This window comes from Heptranchias perlo, chromosome 31 (genome assembly GCF_035084215.1).
Source record: "Heptranchias perlo isolate sHepPer1 chromosome 31, sHepPer1.hap1, whole genome shotgun sequence".
NCBI lineage: Eukaryota > Metazoa > Chordata > Chondrichthyes > Hexanchiformes > Hexanchidae > Heptranchias > Heptranchias perlo.
In genome coordinates, this window is record NC_090355.1 from 22,192,147 (window position 1) to 22,215,039 (window position 22,893).

At 39.5% G+C, this 22,893-nt stretch overlaps 1 protein-coding gene across 3 annotated transcripts in view; it reads right to left on the reverse strand.

The window, feature by feature from the left end:
- mapkap1 (MAPK associated protein 1) overlaps nt 1-22,893 on the reverse strand; it is a 199,333-nt gene that overhangs the window by 56,357 nt on the left and 120,083 nt on the right. For all 3 annotated transcript variants that reach the window (XM_067969731.1, XM_067969730.1, XM_067969732.1), the window contains one exon: nt 19,785-19,897. In XM_067969731.1, the coding sequence (XP_067825832.1) occupies nt 19,785-19,897 (113 nt within the window). The remainder of the gene's footprint in view (nt 1-19,784; nt 19,898-22,893) is intronic.

Below are 22,893 nucleotides of genomic sequence, written 5' to 3' on the forward strand. Positions count from 1 at the left end.
ATGACCCTGTTTCATTTAAGAAACAGAGAAATCAGCCCATGCAATCGAGATCTGAGTTTCGTGCTGCTTTGGACAGCTGCTCTCAGACCCATGAACAGTCTGATTCTGGATGCTGAGACGGGCACCAAGTTCACCTCCTGGATACCAATAATGTGACGCCAGCAGCAGAAGTACCATGTGCCTGCTGCTTATGGCACATCACTAAATTAACTCTAAACTTAGAAAAACAATCCTGTTTGCACCAATCGGACTCTTCGATTTCCCATATTGCTATCCTTCTAATCTTAGAACAAGACCAAGTAAATGGTGCAAATTGTGGATGGGTAACTATTACTGATTCATGTTCACTGGGAAAAATTTAGATAAGCACAAGAGTTATATGCCTGTTCTTGGGCTGGACAGTACTTCAACTTTGAAGTGAACATATCATAAACTAACCCAGTAAAGCAAACACTCCATTTTCACTTTGTACATAAATCCTGCTTTTGTGTCCATTATAACAATATTAATCCAAGTAATAATATTTCAAATTGCAATTATCTTGATTGAAATATTGTTGCGGACCACAGTGTAAACTAGAAGTTTAGCTAACTGGGCACCCTGGTTAAGACATCTTCAACCAGTTAGTTGCGAACAAAAGAACATGCATACAATTTAATGCTTAATTCTTGCAAAATAGTTCTATTTGTATCCAGTAATTAAATAAGATAGCAATACAAGGCACCTAGCTTTCAGCTCCAAAATTAAGAGTTTTTAAAATAATAATTCTCAAAATGTATAATGCTAATTGCTCTAAAGTCTCTTCAGGCAGCAGGCAGCCCTGGAGAAACACACAGTTAAGATGCCCTGTGGTTCAAGTCCTAGTGCTGCCTGGAACCGGCACTAGTCAAATACAAATCAAGAGTTTTGCAATTGCTTTGTAAAGAAGTGCTCTTGCAAAGAGGAGGCATAGGGAAAAGGGTCTATTGTGACCCCCAGAAATGTATTGTACTTAAGATTAGCAAGGACAGAGCCAAAGGTGAAGTGTGGCCAGTTTATTTGCTTTCTGATTCAAAGGAGGACCTGAATTTACTTTCACTGTCCTTAGCAATCAGTACCCCACTTTCTTCCTGATGCTCTTTCTGAATTCAGTTTGTGTCATGGACACAAAATGCAGAGTGACAGGATTTCCAGTTGTGTCGGGGGTTTCTGACACCTGCTCCAGTGTAGTAAAACAACTCCACTTTAAACCAATTCCAGCTAACATTCTACTGACAGCTGAAGTGAGCTGGGCTGAAAACCTAACTCTCAGTAAATCTAATATAATGAATATTTTTAACATACATTATATTGCCTTGGGAAAGATACATTTCATGCTGTAAACACTTCTACTCGCTGTGTTAATATCCATGGAAAAAGAAATGGTTTTCACTGGCAAATCAAATACACTCATGATAGTTTGTTGCTGCTTTCCAATCTATTTCAAGTACGTGTCATATATCACTATTCTAACCATATCCAAGTTTGAAACTATGCAGTGTATATCAAAACAAAGAGCTTCTTGGAATGATTTGTTTAAAATAAAATGAACTGAGAGTGAAGACTTTTATAGCCACAGGGTTTTTGTTTAGAAAATCAAAATGATAGTTGGATTACCAAGCAGTAGTGTTGGTTCTACTTAAAAGTGTATGCTTTTCCCAGAGAAGATCTTTCTGGATTTTTGCAACTAAAGAGGGGAGACGTATGGGATCACACATCCAGACAGAGAATACCAACCATCGGAAAACAGAATTTGCCTCTCTTCCTTCAGAGTGGATCTTTGGCCAGCTAGAATACGTACTTGTTAAGCCCAACTGTCAAGAGTAGTAAGTATCTGACAGGGAAGTATAACAGATGAGGTCAAAATAATATGCATTAGATTTTATTTAGGGAGTAGCACAGGAAGGCATCTTTATAACAGCCCTACCAAAGCAAAACTGAGCTGCAGAGTAAATGTGTTTGGAAAATATGGAGAAAGAGAGGTCAAAATGCCCTTCACACAAATCCTCCAACAAATCAGAAAAAGTAGTTGCTGACAATATGTTTCTCTAATGAAGTGTGCCTTAATAAAGAAAGGTAATGTCTCCCTACAGAGTGCATATCACATTCATATTCAACCAGCCACCAAGCCAGCTTTTGCTTCCATATGTAGCTGTGAACCTCAGTCTTTCTGGCATACACACTTGGGTCTATTTCAATTCAGTAAGTTTGTATATAAACGTGTGCAACTCAAAGCTTGTCTGTTAGAGTAAAAAAGGGCTGGCAAAAACAGAGGAGGAAATTAGCTGTTAGATTAAAAAAAATAGAATGCACTTTAGAAAAGCTACAACCAGTGCTTGCAGTATAAAATTATTTTTACAGAAATCACAGCCACCAAAAAGACCATTGCCTGTGGCAAAACCTTCAGTGGACAAATGTCAACAGATTCAATCTAGGGGCGGGAGGGGAAGAAGTAAACCAGCTTGTGCAGCATTCCATTTGTTCTGGATGGAATTTTTGTCTGTTTTAACTCACACGAAACACTACATACACTCTTGATCATGAATAGCCTGATTCTGGAGAGGAAGATGGCGACTTTCACATGATCCTCTCTGTTAAGTGTTCCAGCACGTCCAATACAATCTACAAGGCAACTCAATACTGGTTTATGGCCTCCCTGTCCAAAAAGCAACTCACTTGACAATAGCCTGATTCTTAAAGGGTGGGCAAATGACCAGTTCTGGCTCCATAAATGGGGAATTCCAATCGTATTTACAGCTTTTTGAAGATCTTGGCATGCCTGTTTCTCATGTCAGGAGAAATGGCGGTAGTGGAGGGAGTCGCATCCCTAGTGGATGGCAGCGATGGTGCTTCTGAGGTACAAGTTAACATGGAGGACAAAATAGGCCACTCAAGAGTCACCCAACTTTTGCCACTTCTGGAATCAAACAAGATCTTCCTGTCCTTCGTGTTGATAACAAACAAAGGTTTGCTATGGAACGCAGAGAGGAACAACAAAAGCAGCTGGCTGCAAAAGATCAACTGTTGCTTGAAAAAAGGGGAAAAAGCAAGACAGCATTATGAAAAACAACAGAGAATGCAAGACGAAAATTGAAGAACGAAAACTAAAGGAGGACAGACGGCATACTGCTGTAGAAGAAAACGAAAGCAAGACTTCAAGAAGAAAAATAATGACATGGAGCAGTTGTACATCGCACAATTGAGAGAAGTTACAGGATAAAACAAAAGTCCAACAGATGGTCATGGGGTGGTACACCGTGCAGCAATGCAACAATCATTATTGCACTTTTAAGAAAGAATCCTGCTCTATTGAGCCATTTTTCTGAAATGTATTGCCATTTTAAATAAAAATAATCTAACTCATCAGTGAATATCAATATATGTAAAACCGAATTACAAAACAGTGACCTCGCCATGCTAGATTAAACCTTATGTCAGCCCAATTTCTCCCCTTCCAGTGTCTAACTAAAAAAAGAGGAAAAAGTAATAATCTGCACAGCCAAAATTGACAGATTGATTCCTTTTTTTTTGATACCAATAAAGCAAAATATTAAATCTGACTTGCTTTTACCTTCCCTACAACTCTGCTAATCTTTCTCCAGGGGAAATAATTGTGTAAAAATAAATGAATCGGCACATTCAGGGCTAGCTGTACTTTAACTTCTTGCAATTGGTTTTGTTTACCTCCAGTTTTTAAAATAGTGTTTTAATTCCTTTGTGCCAGTTTTAAAAAAAAATACATTCATACCATGGACAACATCCAGGCTTGGGCTGATAAGTGGCAAGTAACATTCACGCCAGACAAGTGCCAGGCAATGACCATCTCCAACAAGAGTCTAACCACCTCCCCTTGACATTCAACGGTATTACCATCGCCGTATCTCCTACCAATATCATCCTGGGGGTCACCATTGAGCAGAAACTTAACTGGACCAGCTGCATAAATACTGTGGCTACAAGAGCAGGTCAGAGGCTGGGTATTCTGCGGCGAGTGACTCACCTCCTGACTCCCCAAAGCCTTTCCACCATCTACAAGGCACAAGTCAGGAGTGTGATGGAATACTCTCCACTTACCTGGATGAGTGCAGCTCCAACAACACTCAAGAAGCTCGACACCATCCAGGACAAAGCAGGACTTGATTGGCATCCCATCCACCATCGTAAACAAACATGCACTCCCTCCACCACCGGCGCACCGTGGCTGCAGTGTCTACAAGATGCACTGCAGCAACTCGCCAAGCTTCTTCGCCAGCACCTCCCAAATCCACGACCTCTACCACTTAGAAGGACAAGGGCAGCAGGTACATGGGAACAACACCTGCACGTTTCCCTCCAAGTCACACGCCATCCTGACTTGGAAATATATTGTGTTTCTACATTGTCGCTGGGTCAAAATCCTGGAACTCCCTACCTAACAGCACTGTGGGAGAACCTTCACCACATGGACTGCATCAGTTCAAGAAGGCAGCTCACCACCACCTTCTAAAGGGCAATTAGGGATGTGTAATAAATGCTGGCCGTGCCAGCGACACCCACATCCCATAAATGAATAAAGAGTAAAGCCAATACCAACTCCACTTAGAAACAAATCTGGCAGTGCAACCTCTCATATTGCTATGAGAACTCATCCTTCTAGCTACAAATTTTGGTGGAACGTGCACAGTAATTTAACAACACAAATAAGGCTTTGATTATCCCTACGTTTCCAGGCACAAAGAATGGTAGATAGCTTAAGGGTCATGCACTGGCACCCATACACATTTGGATTTCAATGATTCCAGGTTTGTAGTAGTGTAAGCACTGACTGATATCAGGAGTGACCCACCACAAAGTATTGCTGTAAATGGAATTTCTTTTCCCCTCAATTTTCTTTGACAACTTTCTCTCCTTCCCTCCCTCATGAGGGTGCAGGCCCTTTCCTAGGTTAAGATTTCATGGATGCTGAACACCATTAGATACCTATCCCAAGTAACCATTCATCAGTGAGCTGCGACAGCAAATATCTGCAGGCTATTTGATCATGGAATGCAGCACAGTTGAATCTAAACCTAGCCTCACATATGCCTTCAGTATCTCTTTCTCATTTGTTCTTTTCTTTTTCTGTAAAAAAAAATAACTCTTCCACCCTCCGTTCCTCCACCTTACAATATAGATTATACACTGCTTCAGTTTGCAACTGCACGTACTGATTCAAGCAAATATTTTCTGTAATACTGGTAGATTTGATCACAAATTCAAACTATGTTGTCCAAATGTTGTAAATGGAGTTGAAGATTTTGTTTGAGGTTGACTGTATTTGGATGGTAGTCTTTGATGTACCATGAAAGGATAAGGGAGTATAAAAGTAAACGTTGTGTAGGTTTGCCTTTTGGTACTTTAAATTGAAGTGTATTACACTTTTAAAGTATTCTAACACAAAAGGATATAATTTTGTAAATTAAAAACATATAGAAGATAGGAGCCTTTATGTTTGTAAAAAGCAGATGTTTTAAGTTAAAACTGATGGTGTAGGGCATCACTCATGTTTGAAGCAAAGGCAAAGTTGATTATTAGCCTGTTCATGACTATGGAAAATGCAGATCATGTCTCTGAAAAAGCTGGCTTACATACAAAACTGTCTTTATTCATAATGTAACGATTCTTCATAAATCTGTGGATTGCCTGACATTTAAAATAAACTCTTACCACATTTATTAGAATATAAGATGCCATTTAAACCGGTCATAAAAGCTCAATGCATACGCATCATAACTGTGCGCATAAATCTAATACAATATTGTACATACAGGGCGGAACTTTCAACATTGGTAGGGGGGTGGCGTAAAACGGCCGTGGGTTGATCGGCTGCCAGTTATACACACTGCACGATTTTTCTTTCTAATGACTTCAACGGAAAGGAAAATCCGGTGGAATGTATAACGGGCAGCCGATCCACTACCAGCCAATTTACGCCACCCGCCAAAATTGAAAGTTCCACCCATAGATTTATTTTGCGGGTGGTGGGGGGGTGGTATTTAATAATATTTACTCAAATTAGATTTTCTTTACTATATAAAAAGGAGTGTAGAAAAGTGAGCTGATGCAATTTGTGAGAAAAGTCTAGTTTTTCAACCTCTGCATCAAAGACTGATCTCCCCGAGAAAGGAAAACCTATATGCAGACGACCACGGTTTATACCAGATACCTACATTTAACCGTCAAAGGCTAATGCCATATGCAGGGTACCTGACCAACAGAAACCCATGAAGGTCTTCCAGTGATCATTTAGAATTCTTTGAGTATCTGAAACATACTTTCCAATCCAATTGTAACAGTCTTCAAACACCCTGCTGACACTTTATTCCATGTTTAGTTGTTTATTAAAGAGATAAGGCCATTCCCTTCCTTAGGGATAAAAAATGCTAAGGCTAGCAACATAATTTTTGGAAGTGTCTCTGCTTCCCCAGTGAGGTTTAGGATTTTCAAATGGATAAGGTCAGGTCAGTTGTTGTAAACCTGCAGAAATTCTCAAGTTCTGAACAAATTTCAACAAGCCATATCCACTTGCTACATAGCTTGTTTACTTGACTCTGGGAAAGAGGTACATCAAGTATTGATTTACCCCCACTGAGAGAAATTTCTAAAAATATTTTCTGGGATATGTTTGGTTTGATGCGTTAGCCCTGAAATTTTACTGCCTTGGGGCCATAAAGGAGCATTTTCTGGGAGGATATGGCCAGAATGTGAGACTATGGTGAGTCCCAATCCCTCTTTTTCACATTATAAATTCCAGCCATGGGGAGGAGTACATAATATGTAGACATATCATGACATCATGCAAATGATGAAAATACATCAAAGGACATATTTCCTACATCTGTGCCACAGTGAAGCTGAGCACAAGAAAGGCCTCGAGTTCCTGACATCCAGCTCTGCTAAGAGCCATTAGGGAGAATTTTTAAATTCCCTTTACCTTCAGAACCATTGTTATAATCTACCTGCTCAAAATAAAACACTTTTGACCCATCTGGTCTCTGCAAGTAAAGTTTTATATCAAAAACTTCCACTCCGTTCCACGATCCTTGAACACGTCAAAGCCATCTGGCACTGAGGCCGCCCTAGGAAAAAAATCACCAATGACATCTTCTGGTACTGTGACCATGACTCATATTCTCTCTCAATGCTCTAGGATATTTAACATGGCCGACCACTCAACCCCCTCCACTGCCCCTCATATGGCTACACTCCTACTTGTCTCTGTTACCAACAAATCTCGAGGCCCTGCAAAGTCATCCCTGAAGTGCCACAAGATTCCATGCTTTGTCCTCCTGCTCTTTTGTTCATTTACATGCTGCCCCTCAATTTCCATATGCATGCCAATCATACCCAGCTCTACTACTACCATAACTCTCAATTCCACAACCAACCCTAAGCTGTCAGACTGCCTATGACATTTAGTCACAGTTAAGCCTGAACATTCTCCAATTAAATAGAGAAAATTAAACTCATCTTATTTGGCTCGCACCAGCAATTTTTGTACTCTTGTTCTGATTCCATCGCCTCTCCAACTGCTTGCTTGAGCTGAACCTGAACGTGTTCTCCTTTTTGACCTCGGGCTGAACTTAGAACTCCATATTCTACCCTTCATGAAGACTGCTTACTTTTACCTGCGCAACACTGCCCACCTGCACCCTTAGTCATCCCCATTACCACAAACACTTATCCATACCTTTGTTACCTCCAGGCCAACTTCTCCAACACCATCAGCCTCCACAAAATCCACTTTTTCCATAAACCATCTTTACCATCCTACTTAGTTCCACGACTTTAAATGCCTCCTCGAAACCTGACTTTTCAACTGTGCATTTGATCATCTCTCCTTACTCTTACTTCTATCAGTAGCTGCTCACTCCTACATGAAACACCGTGGAGAATCTTGTTACATTAAAAGTGCTATATAAAGGGCAAATTGTTGTTTTTCAAGGTTTGTTTGGAATTGCACAACCACAAGTTAATGTGGAAGAAAATGAAGCAGTTCAAAAGCTTATATTTATATTTAAATGTGAAAGTTTCATGATGACTGAAGGCCCTTTATGTGCTGGGAATAAATTACAAATAGACATTGCTAGTCTAGCGGGAAAAAAAAGTGCAGCAGTGAATTTTAGCAACTGAATAGTGCATATTTCTACTTTTTCCTTTAGAAATGTAGGGTATTTCACTTCCAAGAGGAACAAATCATTGAAACCTGCCAAAAAACTGTAACCATTCACCCCTGGGTATTCGATCACTGAAGTCACCGTCCCATTTATTTTGAGTGGGGTGTTGCTAGACTGGGACAGTGCCAGCTCAAGTCCTGCCAGGAATAAATCAGTGACACCACCTAAAGCACGTAACTTTGCATCAATTTTCACTACTACTACTCCAAGTAATAAGCCGGATAGAAATTTTCTAATAAGTAGCATTGGTTAGTCTCTTGTGGCCTCTGCTCCACATCTTTCAGAACTCCTCCATCACTCTTTGCTGGACAGGCTCGTCAAGCTCCATTGGGTCCATTCACATGTGCATTTTGGCTGTCATTCCAGACTTAAGCCTATTATTTCTTTTTCCCTCCATCCCGTTTTTGGTCCCTCTACCCTCCCAGTCCTGTCACCCAGCCACGTCACTTTTCATTTCTCCCCAGTTACTTTGTCCCCCATCCCGACCCCAACCCATCATACTCCTCTGCCTTCTATTCACCCACAAACAAGGTCCTTGTCAGCCACAACCTTACTGGGGATGATTGCATTGACATCCTGGCTTTGAGTGAAACTTAGTTCACAGGTGGCGACATCTTGCCTCTTACTGAAGCCTCTCAACCTGGCTATATTTTCCACCACCCAGACCGCCACAGTAGCGACATAATTCTCATCACCATGTCATACTTTGGTCTGTCCCCTACTCCTCTAGCATCTTCTCCTCCTTTGGGCACCTTATCCTGTTCCACCCCCTCCTGCCAGTTCCATAGATGACATGAGCTAGGAGAGAACGTGGAGAAAGATGAGGGGTGGTTTGGCTCATTTGGTTCCACTTTTACCTATGTGATTATAGCCAAAACATCTTTAGCAATGGCTTCTTTTCCCACCTCTGCACCGCCACTTTGGGAGTCCTCTAAGAATCTATCCATAGCCCCCTGCTCTTCCTCATCTACATGTTGTCCCTTGGTGACATCATCCGCATACATAAGGTCAGCTTTCACAAGTATGCTGATGACACCCAGTTCTACCGTTCCGCTACCCCTCCACTGCTTCATGTTGTCAGACTGCATCTCCAACATCCAGTCTTAGAGGGGCTGCAACTTCCTCCAGCTAGACACTGGGAAGACAAAGCTACTGTACCGACAACACTGACTCAAATCCCTGCTCTTGCCATTGTCTTAGGTTGTTCACAACTTGGAATTCTATTTGACCCCAAACTGAGCTTCCAACACCATTTCCTTTCCATTATAAAGGCTGCCTATTTCCATCTCTAACATCACTTGCCTCTGTCTCTACCTCAGCCCAGTGCCACTGAATCCCTCCTACATGCTTTTGTCGCCTCCAGACCTGCCTATTCCAATGCTCTCCTAGATGGCCTCCCATTCTCCACCCTCCAAAAATTTCAACTCATCCTAAGCTCTGGTGTCAGTATCCTATCCCATACCAAGTCCCAATTGCCTATCATCCCTGAACTCACTGACGTACATGAGCTGAGTGGACTTCCTCATCTGAAACCATTGTGCTTGGATCAGAAGAAAATGCAACTCATTGAAATTTGAGTGTTTTCAGACTTACATAATTAACACAAAATTAAAATGATCAAAATAGGCATTTAACCCTCCACAAAAAATGTTACCCTTGAACACCTGCTTTGTGAAGAAACCCATAAAAAAGGAGGCAAAGTATTTTTGACCCTTTCAGGGTAAAAACAAATATTTTGAAATATTATTGTGGAGCATACTTTGACAATATTAACCCATGCAAAAAATTCAACACTACAATGGTTTCATGAATGATTGGGGGGGGGGGGGGTGGAAATTGAGGGAAGCAGAATCTACTGGTGAAAAATCACTGGTTTAAGGTATTAATGGACAGCAGAGATCATCACAGACAAGCAGATTTTCTCTGTGGTGTGAGCAATCCCATAACTCCCCTGGTCATGCTCAATTGATGTGCATCCAGCCATCTGGGTGCACATCGAGCCTTATCTCTCTGACCAATACTTACAAAAAATACCTAAAATAATTACCAGGCATCAGTTATAGCTCCAAATTGTGCTCTACTTACTTGGGATCATACCAGTATTTCCCTGTATACTGATTAAATTCTTTTCTATAATAATTTTTGTCCCTCTAGGTTATCTTTTTTTTTGGGGGGGGGGGTTGTGGGGGGGGGGGGGGGAGGGTTGTGGGGGGGGGGGGACATCAGTGTCAGTTTTCCTATGCTTCACTTGCATATCTCTCAACAACTAGCTATAAAGTACCACTAGCAAAGGCCTGGGAGCAGTTGATTGACCACCCTCCTGGCCACAATTGTGTGTGGAACAAGAATCCACAGAAAAAGTTATATACATTTTTTAAATATAAAAGTTAACGGTTTTAGTATACATTAATACGCACTCACATGAGCTATTTGCCAACTACTGAATGATACTGATTAAGATGTTCTGTCTAGCAATAGCACGCCAAACAATATGTTGCAAGACGGTTATACTGCACCACAAAAATCAAACCATTATGTTCTTATGTTTTACAAATACATATGAATTATTCCATTTATATACAAACGTTTCTGAATATAAAGAGAAAATGGTTCACCAATATTTGCATTCTTCAGCAACGAGTGTGGGTCACATTAGTTGCTTTCCATCATGCACTACACTCCTTACCACTATGTAGTTAAGGACAGCACTTCTGTTTAAGTAGTAAACCATTTTCCACCCGTGACTGCCAGGAAAGCTATCAACCAAAAACCTGAACATGTCCACTGAGACAAGCCTCTTTGGATTTATCCAACATGACTGTTTCTAATTAAATATCTGCCGTAACAGCTTCCTTTGCACATTCATCTTGTGCTGTAGAAAAGAGATCATTGGAATCAGGTAGCATTGTTCACTTTTTATTTAAACTTCCCCCCAAAGTTCTGGCATTAGACATGTAACCTACAATGATACAGTACTTCCATTAACCCCCTACTGCTTTCCTTGGTGAAGCTGTTGTTGTTTATAAAACCGCCATATATAGCAGTGGTAGTTACAGAACCTTTCTCTGTCCTTTCCTTCAGAACCAGGGTTTAGTAAAAAAATACAAAGTATGAATTCAGGGGTATTAAAAATGATATTGAAAGCCCAGGAAGGCAATCAAACACTGTGCATATAGTTAAAGCTCAGAGTTTTAAAATGATCTCATCTAATCTAATACAATTTTTAGATAACAATGCAAGGTACATGAAGCTTTCAGGCTTATAGTTAAATTGAGAGTTCATGAAAATTAATTTTTCTACAAATGTGCCTTCCCACCCGCATACAAAGTGCACCCTCAGAGCAAAGAATACAGGACATGACCCACAGTTTTTGTTTTGTGTGGTCAAAGTATGTCTGAAATCCCTGATGGCTCAGTTGGTAAATGCACCACATTCTGAACACATTTTTTGTATTGCCTCTAAAGGGTCGTGGTAGATAGAATTTCTAAGGACTACTCTACCTTGAGAGTTTATCTAGTATATGGATATTGCCACTTTAATTTGTATACCAAAAAAAACTATTTGGGAGAGGGAGGGGCTTTGCAGAAAAGAAGTATGAAGTATTTTCAGTATAAACTTCTGCCTTAATTGCTTTTGTCCACTACTCTGAAGTGAAACCTTCTTATTTAAGGGAGGCAGTATTGTTAGGAATAAACTTTCTGTACATGAAGTGATGACATCAGACATGTTTCCAGCTTGGATTTGTTGTGCAGCAATTTTTTTTTGGTGCACAAATGAAAATGTATTCAAGGGCTCCTATGTTGGCAAGCCATTCACTGCTTGAAACAGCAACACTATAGGGAAACCACAGAGGGAACGGAGGTTCCAAAAAACACAAATGGATCAAACACGTCAACAGCAATGCTAGGAAATGAACGCACTTGCAGGAATCCTCTTTTCTGCCATCAACACATCAATTATGCTTCAGTCTTTCAGTGAGGAAAATGCTCTTACTTCGAGGTTCCACTGCTTGAAGGATCTGTACTGTAAAGATTAACCCAGCCAACCCTGATCCATCCCAGTGAGCTGCAGATTAAAAATGATGAAAAGTGCTCCAAATGATGTAATTAATTGGAACTATGATTACAAAAATTTTCAAAAATACAGGTGGTTAACAATGTTGCCATTTAAATGTACATTTTTTTGTACAATCACTGTATTTAGAATCTTCAAGAACAATTTACCACCCACAATAATGTTTTGCACCAATATTTATATAGAAATAACTTCCCAAGAGCAGATTTTGTTAGAACAGACTCTTTTTAAACCTTATAATTCAGTGTATCTACATAACATGATGTGGGGGAGTTTACTTGTACACTCAGGATGCACTACAATTTCAAAGTTTTGCTCCACTTCACTGTTGAGGTGCGATTACTTAAGGACATTTTGATCAGTTATCTTCTATCTGGTGTAGTTCACATCAATTGTTGAAGGCATAAGATAATGGACCAAGCATTCTTGATCAATGACACTTCATCCAGCACTAAAGAGAAAAACATTTGTCAGCTACTTACATGCTGAAGATAGTGTAACATTTTACTAAGACATCCTTGTTTTTCATAAAAAGTATAGCTGAAGGAATGGAAACATTTTAATACCTCCACACTGAGATTATATTGTGTATTTGCTGTAAGTTTATATACACAATTAATACAATGCTTTCTATGCCAACACACGTGACAGCTTCCAAAATTACCGTTGAAGACTGACAACTTAAGTTTGGCCGATTTACAAGCTAAATATTTTTCCAGTTTCAGTCGCCCCAAACTTTGGTCACCATAGTAATTTTTGATGGCCAAGCAAAGGGAGCCAAATCCATAATCTGATAGCTAACAATTAAAGACAACATTTTGAACAGTGCAGTCTGACAGAGTTGGTTCCAAGCTACGACAAATGCCATTACCACTTCCTAAAAATTAATTTCTAGTAGCCCAAAGTTATTAATTATTTCTACAAAATTTTGCTTCAATATATAAAACTTTGCAGAAAGATTAGTGTCACACAGTACAGATAGTCAAGAATTTGGTAACGACATGAGAATTTTAAGGTGTCCACTTAAAGGTCACTTAGCTGACAAAAAGTACCCAACAGTTTCGTAGGTTGCTTTATAAGAGCAGGTCTTAGAAGTCCTGTCTTTTGATGCTAGCGACTGACAGGCAATTAAAATCAGTGCTCTTGAAAGACAGAAGCTATTAAGAAACCAAAAAAAAACTGGTCACCTTCATACGGGTAATAAAATTTGCACACATGAACATTGGTTAACCAGAGGATCTATGCAGTTTTAGTAGTGTGGACAAAGGTCCCTGACAATGGGCTGAAATATTCTTGGGTACTAATGATATACACCAAAGAGAAAAAGATAACTTTGAAATCATGGAGAATATTCAACGTAGATCAATTAAACACAATGATTTTCAACCTATGACATGTCTTCAGTCAATAAGATTTAGCATTTTCATTCATTTGTACGGTGTGCATAGGTTACTTGCTTAGTTAACTGAACCATTCATATTTTTTTTAGTAGATACATAGCACCGGAATGGTCATTTTAAGCTAATTAATTCAAGTTCTTAAACCGAAGAACATCTTGCGATGGCTGTGTAGATGAATCGACAGGGATATACAATATTTTCTATACTTTATCACTTTTTGCACACTTCATCATTTTCTTCCTTTCAGCTGAAGGACACACAAGTGAGATATGGGCTTTTCAATGACAGAAGACACACTTGCTGTAGTGAAAAACTGCTGGTCTCACTCTTTTCTTTGCCCGGACTGATGAAACTTATCATGAGTGTGACTGGTTGATTTGATTTTTTTTTGAATGCTTAAATGACTTTTATAAAGCCATTACACAACCATCCCTTAACAAAGTTAACAATCACTCATCTGAAATAAAAAGTTTCAAAGCTGTCCACCTCAAGTTTGCTGCTTTCCTCACTTCCCCCACCCCCCACCATACTGATATCATATTCCAATCTGGGCATTTACCCATTTTATTTGCAAGCCCTTTGAAAATACTGCTTGCTTTTCAGTTTCTTTGCGATGTACATGAGACATTAAATTGAGCTAATGCAATTGATAAAAAAAACAGTAATTATTCATCCTGTAATGTGCCAAAATACCAATGCAAATTAATGACACTGGATACAAGTTATACTTCAAAGCTATTTTTGAAACATTTTTATTGATACTTTGCACTCAAAAAATGCTACTAGCGCTTTCATCGCATACTAGAATTAGTGCTAGTCAATATTTAAATTTTAAAAAACAAACATTTAAAGAAATGTTTTCTATATGGGATGTAATATTTTCATTTTATGTACCTTTATGCACTGGTATTGCAAAATTCAGAATTTACTCATTACTACGAATGGCTTCACCTACTTACTGTAGTTACTACAGGTATTTGTGATGTACTACAATTCCAGAAATAGTAACCAGCAAAATAATAATGAACTAAAATTTCAAAGTGGATTGAAATGCACAGGTTAAGTAATGTTTTTCTGGTCATAGCTGAGAGCCCTCTAATGCAGGCGAGAACTGTTTAAACATTACCCTGGCACGATGAACTAATCTCTCCCTTGCTAGTGAGATAATGTGACCCCCAGAATGCATAAAGTCACCCAAAAAGCGAACAAAAGCAGCTCTCAAAAATACAGAACCATTCATCGAAGCTAACGACTTGTTCATTATGAGTGATGATGGATAAAGACTTCTCATGCTGAGATGAAATCAAGATTTATATGCATTGCTTCCTCCTGCAACTTGTGGGAAGATCATCATCATTTAATTCTATCTCTGCGGCCAGTGATGGGCATCCAGAGAGCTGGTTATCAAACGGCGCAGTCAGCTGGCAAAATCAGAACGTGCAGTTGGCACATCTGGACTGCAATGCCACAGCTGAGGGTGAACAATGGCTCTTGGCAAGTGGCCAAATTGCTTGCAGACGCTAGCAGGTTTGATCCACAACCACCCTACCAGCTTTTTATGTGAATCAGATTTCAGAGTGTTAAATGCTCCTCTGCCATTTTTTACAGCTCTTATCGGTCCCACCGAATATGGCCTTGAGACAGCTCATCCATGTCCTTTTCTACTTTATCTATTCAAACTTTTAATAAAACTTCACGTTTCATCTCCAGATAGTTAATTAAATCTTTGACAGGTTATACTCCAGAAAAGACTTTTTAAAAAGAAAAATTGCTGGAAATCTACTTTTACAATCTGATGGTATTTTGTGGATGAGGTTTCAATGTTAAACCTTTTAGGTACAAGAACAATCTGCTCGGTTTTAACACACAGTAACTTGATTATATGAGAAATCATTAACTCAGGCAAGAATGGATCTGTATGCTTTATACTTTTGATTGTGTGAAAAATTCTGTGAGTGTTTTATTTTAAACTTCAGTGGTGTATGTGATTTAAAAACTGTAAATCATGACAAAATGATACCCAAAATACATACACCGTTGTCCACAACTGAACAGTTTTACATGTTTCACTATTTCGTATTCAGGTATAGAAGATTAGAAATATTTATATAGTAAGCGTTTAAAATATTTACAAATCCCTGGGTTTCACATTAAAAAGGTTAAAGGACTTCAGGAGTAAACATTAGATACTTAGCAAACCTTTTTAAAAAAAAAGTCTTATTTTAGAATTCATATTTTAGGACCCTTCCGTACAGCCCTGAAGGCTATCCATCTGGTGCATTAAAAAGTCAAGCCGACATGCTCTGATGACATCAACTAAGGGGATCCCCACGGAGTGCATCCACTACCTAGCACTAACAACACTCTAGTTGGTACGTTTCCAGACCAATCAGGAGTGGTCTTTTAAACTCAGGCCCTACTGAGATTTTAACAAGTTTTTACAAAATCTCTGCAGGGACAACACTTTCCTCAGTACTTTTTTTTAAAAAACCTTCCCAATTAGTCTTGAAATGAACCAACTATGCCACCAGCTCGTGGACATGGTCTACTGGAATCCTCGTCAGAGCAAACCTGTTTGTCTTTTTAAATGCACCCTTAAAGATCTCCAGAACAGCTTATAAGAACTTTTAAAAGATTGAATGAATTACTTACCCCTATTTTTACCGTTTCCTTGAAAAGTGAACAGAACATCACAGTACAATGAATGAGATTCTAGTTTCATAGTCTTACAGTCACTGCTTTGAATGTATTGTTAGGAAACGCTTCTACACGCAAAAGGGTGGTAGAAGTTTGGAACGCTCTTCCGCAAATGGCAGTTGATGCTAACTCAATTGTTAATTTTAAATTTGAGATTGATAGGTTTTTGTTAACCAAACATATTAAGGGACATGGGGTTAAGGTGGGTATATGGAGTTAGGTCACAGATCAGTCATGATCTCACTGAATGGCAGAACAGGCGCGAGGGGCTAAATGACCTATTCCTGTTCCTATCTTCCTATAATAAAGTTTCAACACTCTACAGGAAGTGGGCTGGCTAGCTGACAGGCAACAACAAAGGCACTGGCAGAGTGGCAGGGGTGGGACAGGAATGCTGTCATCCTGAGAACAGACAGCAGGTTCATGTTCCATGGAGCCTCTGCCACTTGCTGCCTCCTGTTATGCGCCACCTTCTCCTGCAAGAAAACAGGATGTGTGTTGGTGAGTGTCCTGCAAGACGTTTGGGTGATGTGGCTGTCATGGTTGAACAGCTGTCAGTGTGTGTGACCTGTGAGTTGTGGGTGGGCGGCTTGCAACAGCGGTAATGTGTGAGGGCGAGAGGAAGCATCTGATTGGAAGAGTTGAGTACTGATTGAAAGAGTTAGTCGGTAGATGGGCGATGGGGGGGGGTCATGTGTCGAGCAGTGGATGCAGCTAATGGTGCAGTTGGTAGGAGTTGATAGTTGACCTCACTCACCTTGACCACTCATGTCAAAGCATTGAACTATTGCATCCATGTTCGTGGTGCATTGATTTCACCCCCTACCGCTTCCCACTGCCTCGGGAGCATATGTCTGGAGGGCCTCTTGCCCCCCCACTGTGGATATAGGATGCCCCTCCTTCTATCCACCTCTTGCACCAAGGTCTCTAGTGCATCATCAGAGAACCTTGGCGCAGGCCTGGTACAAAATCAGATTGGAGGATTTGGGATTTAGAAGTGCGCAACCTTTATTCAATGTTTTAACATAACTCAACAGTTTGTAAACATAGAAGCGGGACCTGCATCTGTGTTTTACGTGTGCGATGTCTGATCTCCATTCAGACTCCGTGCGGACCCGTATCTATTTGCAAATAAGAGGTGGAGTCTGCCTTTAAATGGTGCTTGCCACTCGCAATATCGGGGCCCCCTGCTGGTCAGCAGTCATTCAATGGCGCTGCAAGGCCTGGCTGCTCGTAGGAATCAGATAATCACCAGGCAACACAAATGTTACGTGCTGACTGCATCTCAATGACCGGGAGCTGGTTAATCGTGCACTGCGACCCCCGTGCCTGGTTTCAGGGGTTGTCCAATATAACCCCCAACGTCTTCTGACATCCCCCTTCATTGTCCAGTGATAATCTCAGATAATCCCTTGTTACCAACTAGTGGAAACAATCTTTCATTATTTACCCTCTTGGAACCTTTCAGAATTCTGAAAGTCTTTTCGATCCCCCTTAACTCTGTCTGCTACATATCATAGGATACTAAGCTACTAGGAGCAAAAGGTTCAGGTTCAATTTCCAGTCTGTTGGTTCAGTTCTCACTTGGTTAGCCAGGATGCTATTATTGCTGCAGTCTCCCCAAGCTGGAAATGGATTGGTTGGACTGAAGAAATGTCAGGTTTTCCATCCCTGATTACTATTCAGTGACCCCTTCTGGAAAGTTCATGTGAACATTGGCTGAGGACAGGATTGGGCTCAGCAATCTTGTCCATGAGGCCCAAGTCCTGCTCTCTCGACTCTATTCCCACTAAAGTGCTGACCACCCAACTTCCCTTCTTGGCCCCCATGCCAGTCGACACTGTAAATGGTTCCATCCCCTCACTGGTCACAGTCTTGGGCTCAACCAGACTATTCACAACCTCAGCGTCCTATTTAACCCTGAGCTGAGCTTCCAACCCCATATCCTCACCGTCACAAAGACAGTCTACTTCCATCTCCGTAACATCGCCCATCTCCGCCCCTGCCTCAGCCTACCTGCTGTTGAAACCTTATACATGCTTTTGTTACCTCCACACTTGACTATTCCAATGCTCTTCTGGCTGGCCTCCCATATTCCACCATTCATAAATGTGAACTCACAAAACTCTGCTCCCCATATCCTAACCCACACCAAGTCCCACTCACCCATCACACCAATGCTCCCTCAACCATATTGAATTTAAAATTCTCATCTGTGGGTTCAAATCCCTTGATGGCGCTTCTCTGTAACCTCCTCCAGACCTACAACCCTCCAAGAACTCTGCATTCCTCCAACTTTATGCTCTTGTGCATCCCCCACTCCCTTTGCCCCACTATTGACGGCTGTGCCTTCAGCCGTCTCAGCCCTCAGCTCTGGAATTTTCTCCCTAAACATCCCCGCCTCTGCACAGGGAATAATGTGATAAGTCTGGAGAGATCTTTATTCTTTATACTTATCCATGCATTAATCAGTACTTTCTCCACCTGGAAGCATAAATAATTAAGACCCCTCCCCAAAAATCAGGTTTCTTGGAGATGTGTTTATATGTTACCCCCATAAAGCTCCAGATAAATGATTTTTGAAACATTTCAAAATTGTATCCAACAAAAATTCCCTTGCACCAAATCCACAGCAATAGTGCTGGTGTATTTTTGTTTATGGTCAATTTATAAATGGATCATAGGCCTTTTTAATATGGAAAAAAGAAACAGTGAAGTGAACCACAAAGTTCACTCATCCAGATGCACTCTTCTTTCTAGGGTCACCAATGAGAAGACATCCTTAGGCAGCCTGTTCCTGTTTGATACAGATGTGAACCTTCAGGTCTTTGCCATTTGAATAACCAGCCTTTGGTTTTAGCCAACCACATAGCAATGTTTTTTTTTTAATAAGTTGCTCCCACCTCAAAAATAAATGCTGGGAGCACAGAAGATGGGGAAAAAAAAAGTAAGTCTTAAGTAAGAAAATAGAAGAAATGGCTAGAATAGAATAAAATTAAAATCAACTAAAATAAAAAGGGTAAAGAATAAGTAAGGAGGGAGAAACAACAATGGTAGCACAGGTAATGTAAAATTGCAGTTTAGCTATTTTGCTTTGTAGCTTAGGGTTCATCTTTCTGTATCACTGTATTATACTTTTTTTCAGCATCAGTGCATCAGCTGAAAACATACAAATCTGGACAGCCTGGGGAACAAAAGTTTCCCTGAACCTATGAGCAATCTAAATGTTAAAAAATGGGAAAGCTAGTTTCAACAATGCAAAGTTTTAAGATCTAAATGTACCAAAAATGTCATACAGTAGTAAAAGCACAGATGCAAGAGTCACTAGTCACATTATATCAATGTCTATTAAATCACAACATTGTGTACAACTCAATTTAGTCATATTAAATTTTTTTACCTGCAGCCTTTTGAGAACCTTTTCTCCTTTTCAGAGCCTTCTGCAGAATCTCCTTCATGGTGACATTCATACTGTCAACTTGAATAAGAGAAAATCCGCTCTGCGGTGCATTGCTGCAATAAGAGAGGAATAATAATCAATTATAAGTCTGTTTAAAGAACATTTGGAACCCTTTCAGTAAGTATAATAATTTCTAGATTACACTGATTACACTACATCTAGATCTGGATCAAATCAGATGAACAGAACAGACCACATTATCTGTTTTAATACAGATTGCATTTAATAATGCAGTCATTAGAATTAGAGTGAATTGCATAGCTGTGCATGGTTTAATGTAAATCAGCTCATACCCGATAGCTTTTAGGCTGAAATGGGTAAAACATACTCACAAAATGACAAAAGTTTGTTGCAACATATAAAGTTATGGCATTTAAAGAGAAAAAAAATGTCCTCTATAACCAAACTGCATTTATCAGAAGGAACAAAGTACAATATTTACCCAGTTATCTCTTCTAGAAATATAGACAAGCAAACAGATAGTCAAATTGTCCTGATAATTTTTCTGAAATACAGTCATTTGAGTTTTAGTTCTATATGGCGTAGTGTATAATCAGATGAGGTACAACAGACATGAAAAGTCAAAAACTGCATGAAGTTATTTACACAATGCTAAAACAAATTGGTGAGACACTATTTAACTATTAGATTACAATATTCCGTTTAAAAATGGTTCAAAAAAAGGCTGCTCTGGACTTGAGGGTTAAAACAGCAATCATTTCTTGTGTCATGATTTGTGTAGCTGTCAGCTACTTTTTAGTACCAATTTTCCACTCCTGGAATTTAAACAGAATGAAGTGAACGAGACTGAGAATTTGTCAGATCAGCTGTTCTCGACACCCACTGAAGATTGTAGCATTTTTCTGCTTTAAATATGAATACGTCTGAAACCCATTTGAAGATTGTGCTAAGAACACCGTAGTCAGATATTAAACTTACAAATCCACACCCTTAAAAAAGCATTGACTTGACAATAATCCTCAACCACAGAAAAGTTCCAGGGAAGAGATTTTTAAAAATCCAAGCTGTTCTGCTCTGTGGACTCATACAATTAGGATTATTTAAAGATAGCCAGCAACTCCTTGCATGTCTGATCTTTAACAGATTTCAGAGAGGTCACTGACTTTGTCTTACCTGTGGAACTGATCTGAGCTCAGACCTTTGGACATCAAGACTGAATCAATGTCATAAGTTCTACTTTATAAATAAGTTCTTCATCCTATATCTAAATTAAAATTGTCAGTTCAAAACATTCTCAGAGTGGGGGGGGGGGGAAAGATTACATATTCAAGATTTTGGTAGAAATTTTCATTAAAAGCTACACACAAAACCCTGTGAATATTTTGAAGTCAAGTTACATTTCTATTTTCTATTTGTACAATAAGCTCGGAGATAAAACTGAATTCTGACTAGCGCTTAAGATCAAAAAGCCTCGCTTCTTAATAGGGATGGTTAGAATTATTTAACATCATTACCATGTTGGGGATTTTCTGGAAAAGCTTTTTGAAAAACTGCTGAGAGGCTACATTAATGCTGAAATATGTATACTTTTTGCAATCTTATTTGGAGTTGACAAATCTGTTAGGGCAGACGTGAAGTTGTCAAATGACTTCCAACTGTTAGAGTAATCAGATAAAGGTTAAATTTTACACCAACAATGTGCTCATTTGCCATTTGTAACTTTCCTTCCAAGTTGCATTTCCAGCATCCATAAAGTACTTTTTGTCAATAGGGTTACACCAATAAGAGTAATTTATACTTTTAAATTTGTACATTCATTATGTCTTTCCTCATGTTTTTTAATCCAATTTTACAATCCAGAAACACTGACCACGAATGTAAACAAAAAAGATATTAAGCTTGTTAACTAAATGTCAGCCTTGGCTCAGCGGCAACACTCTTGCCTCTGAATTGGGTCGTGGATTCAAGCCCCACTCCAGGATTTGAGCACATAATTTAGACTGACACTTAAGTGCAGTTCTGAGGGAATGCTGCATTTTTGGAGGTGTTGTCATTTAGATGAGATGTTAAACTGAGTCACCATCTGCCACTTCAGGTGGATGTAAAAGATCCCATGGCACTACTCAAAGAGGAACAGAGAAAGTGTGAAGTATATGCAAGTTAGAGCTCCCTATGGACTCTATTAATAGTGCGCCTCATTCTCAAAATTCTGAGCAACACCATTCCCTCCACTCCCCCAAACCCAAAATTAACTTCATCCAAGTCACTTGCAAAATAGCCACATAGTAAATTTCAGTCCAAAGCATATTTCAGTATAAATCCCCCATTTTTGGGCAGGGGAGAGAAAAGATGACAATTGTCAAATTTTAATAAATAATGCCATCTTTACTTTAAATGCAAGTGTTGTACAAATAAAATACAGAATATAAACAATGAAATGCCTAATTTATTCCACTCAACCAGAAGATATATCTGACATTTGAGGTCCATTGCCGTAGCTTTTTGCTCGGTCAGCCTTTTTAAAATTTAATCTCAACTACTAAAATCACTTTTAAATTCCAATTTTAACCCATGAATTGGATACAAAAGCAGGTTTCTGGATGCACTATTAGCATTTTGAAATTCTGAAGACTTCTTGCTCTGCCTTACGTCTGGCCTACTGCAAATAATAGTCGAATTTGATTACTACAATCAGTGAAACGAAACAAAAGGCAAAGTTACAGGGCAATTTGTAAATCATTAAATTTGCTGCCAGCAGGTAATATGAAGCCGCAGGCTCTTTCTAACAACATACTATTGTTAATTATTCAATGGAATGAAGTAAAACTTCAAAAAAAAAATTGAGGTGTAATGACTGGAAGGAAACCGTCCATTTCTCACTCTGCAAGTTTTGGCCCGATTTAAAAAACACACTAAACTTGGAGAAGATATATACTAAACTGAGAATTACTTTGTTCAACTGATGAGCATGTGTGATAGACAACAGTGTTTGTTTGGGTTTTTAAAACTTTCTTTTCCCTATGCTGTTCATTCTTGTGCTAATTCTGGGCAGGTTTTTCGAATTCAAACATCAGCGACACCTTCAAAA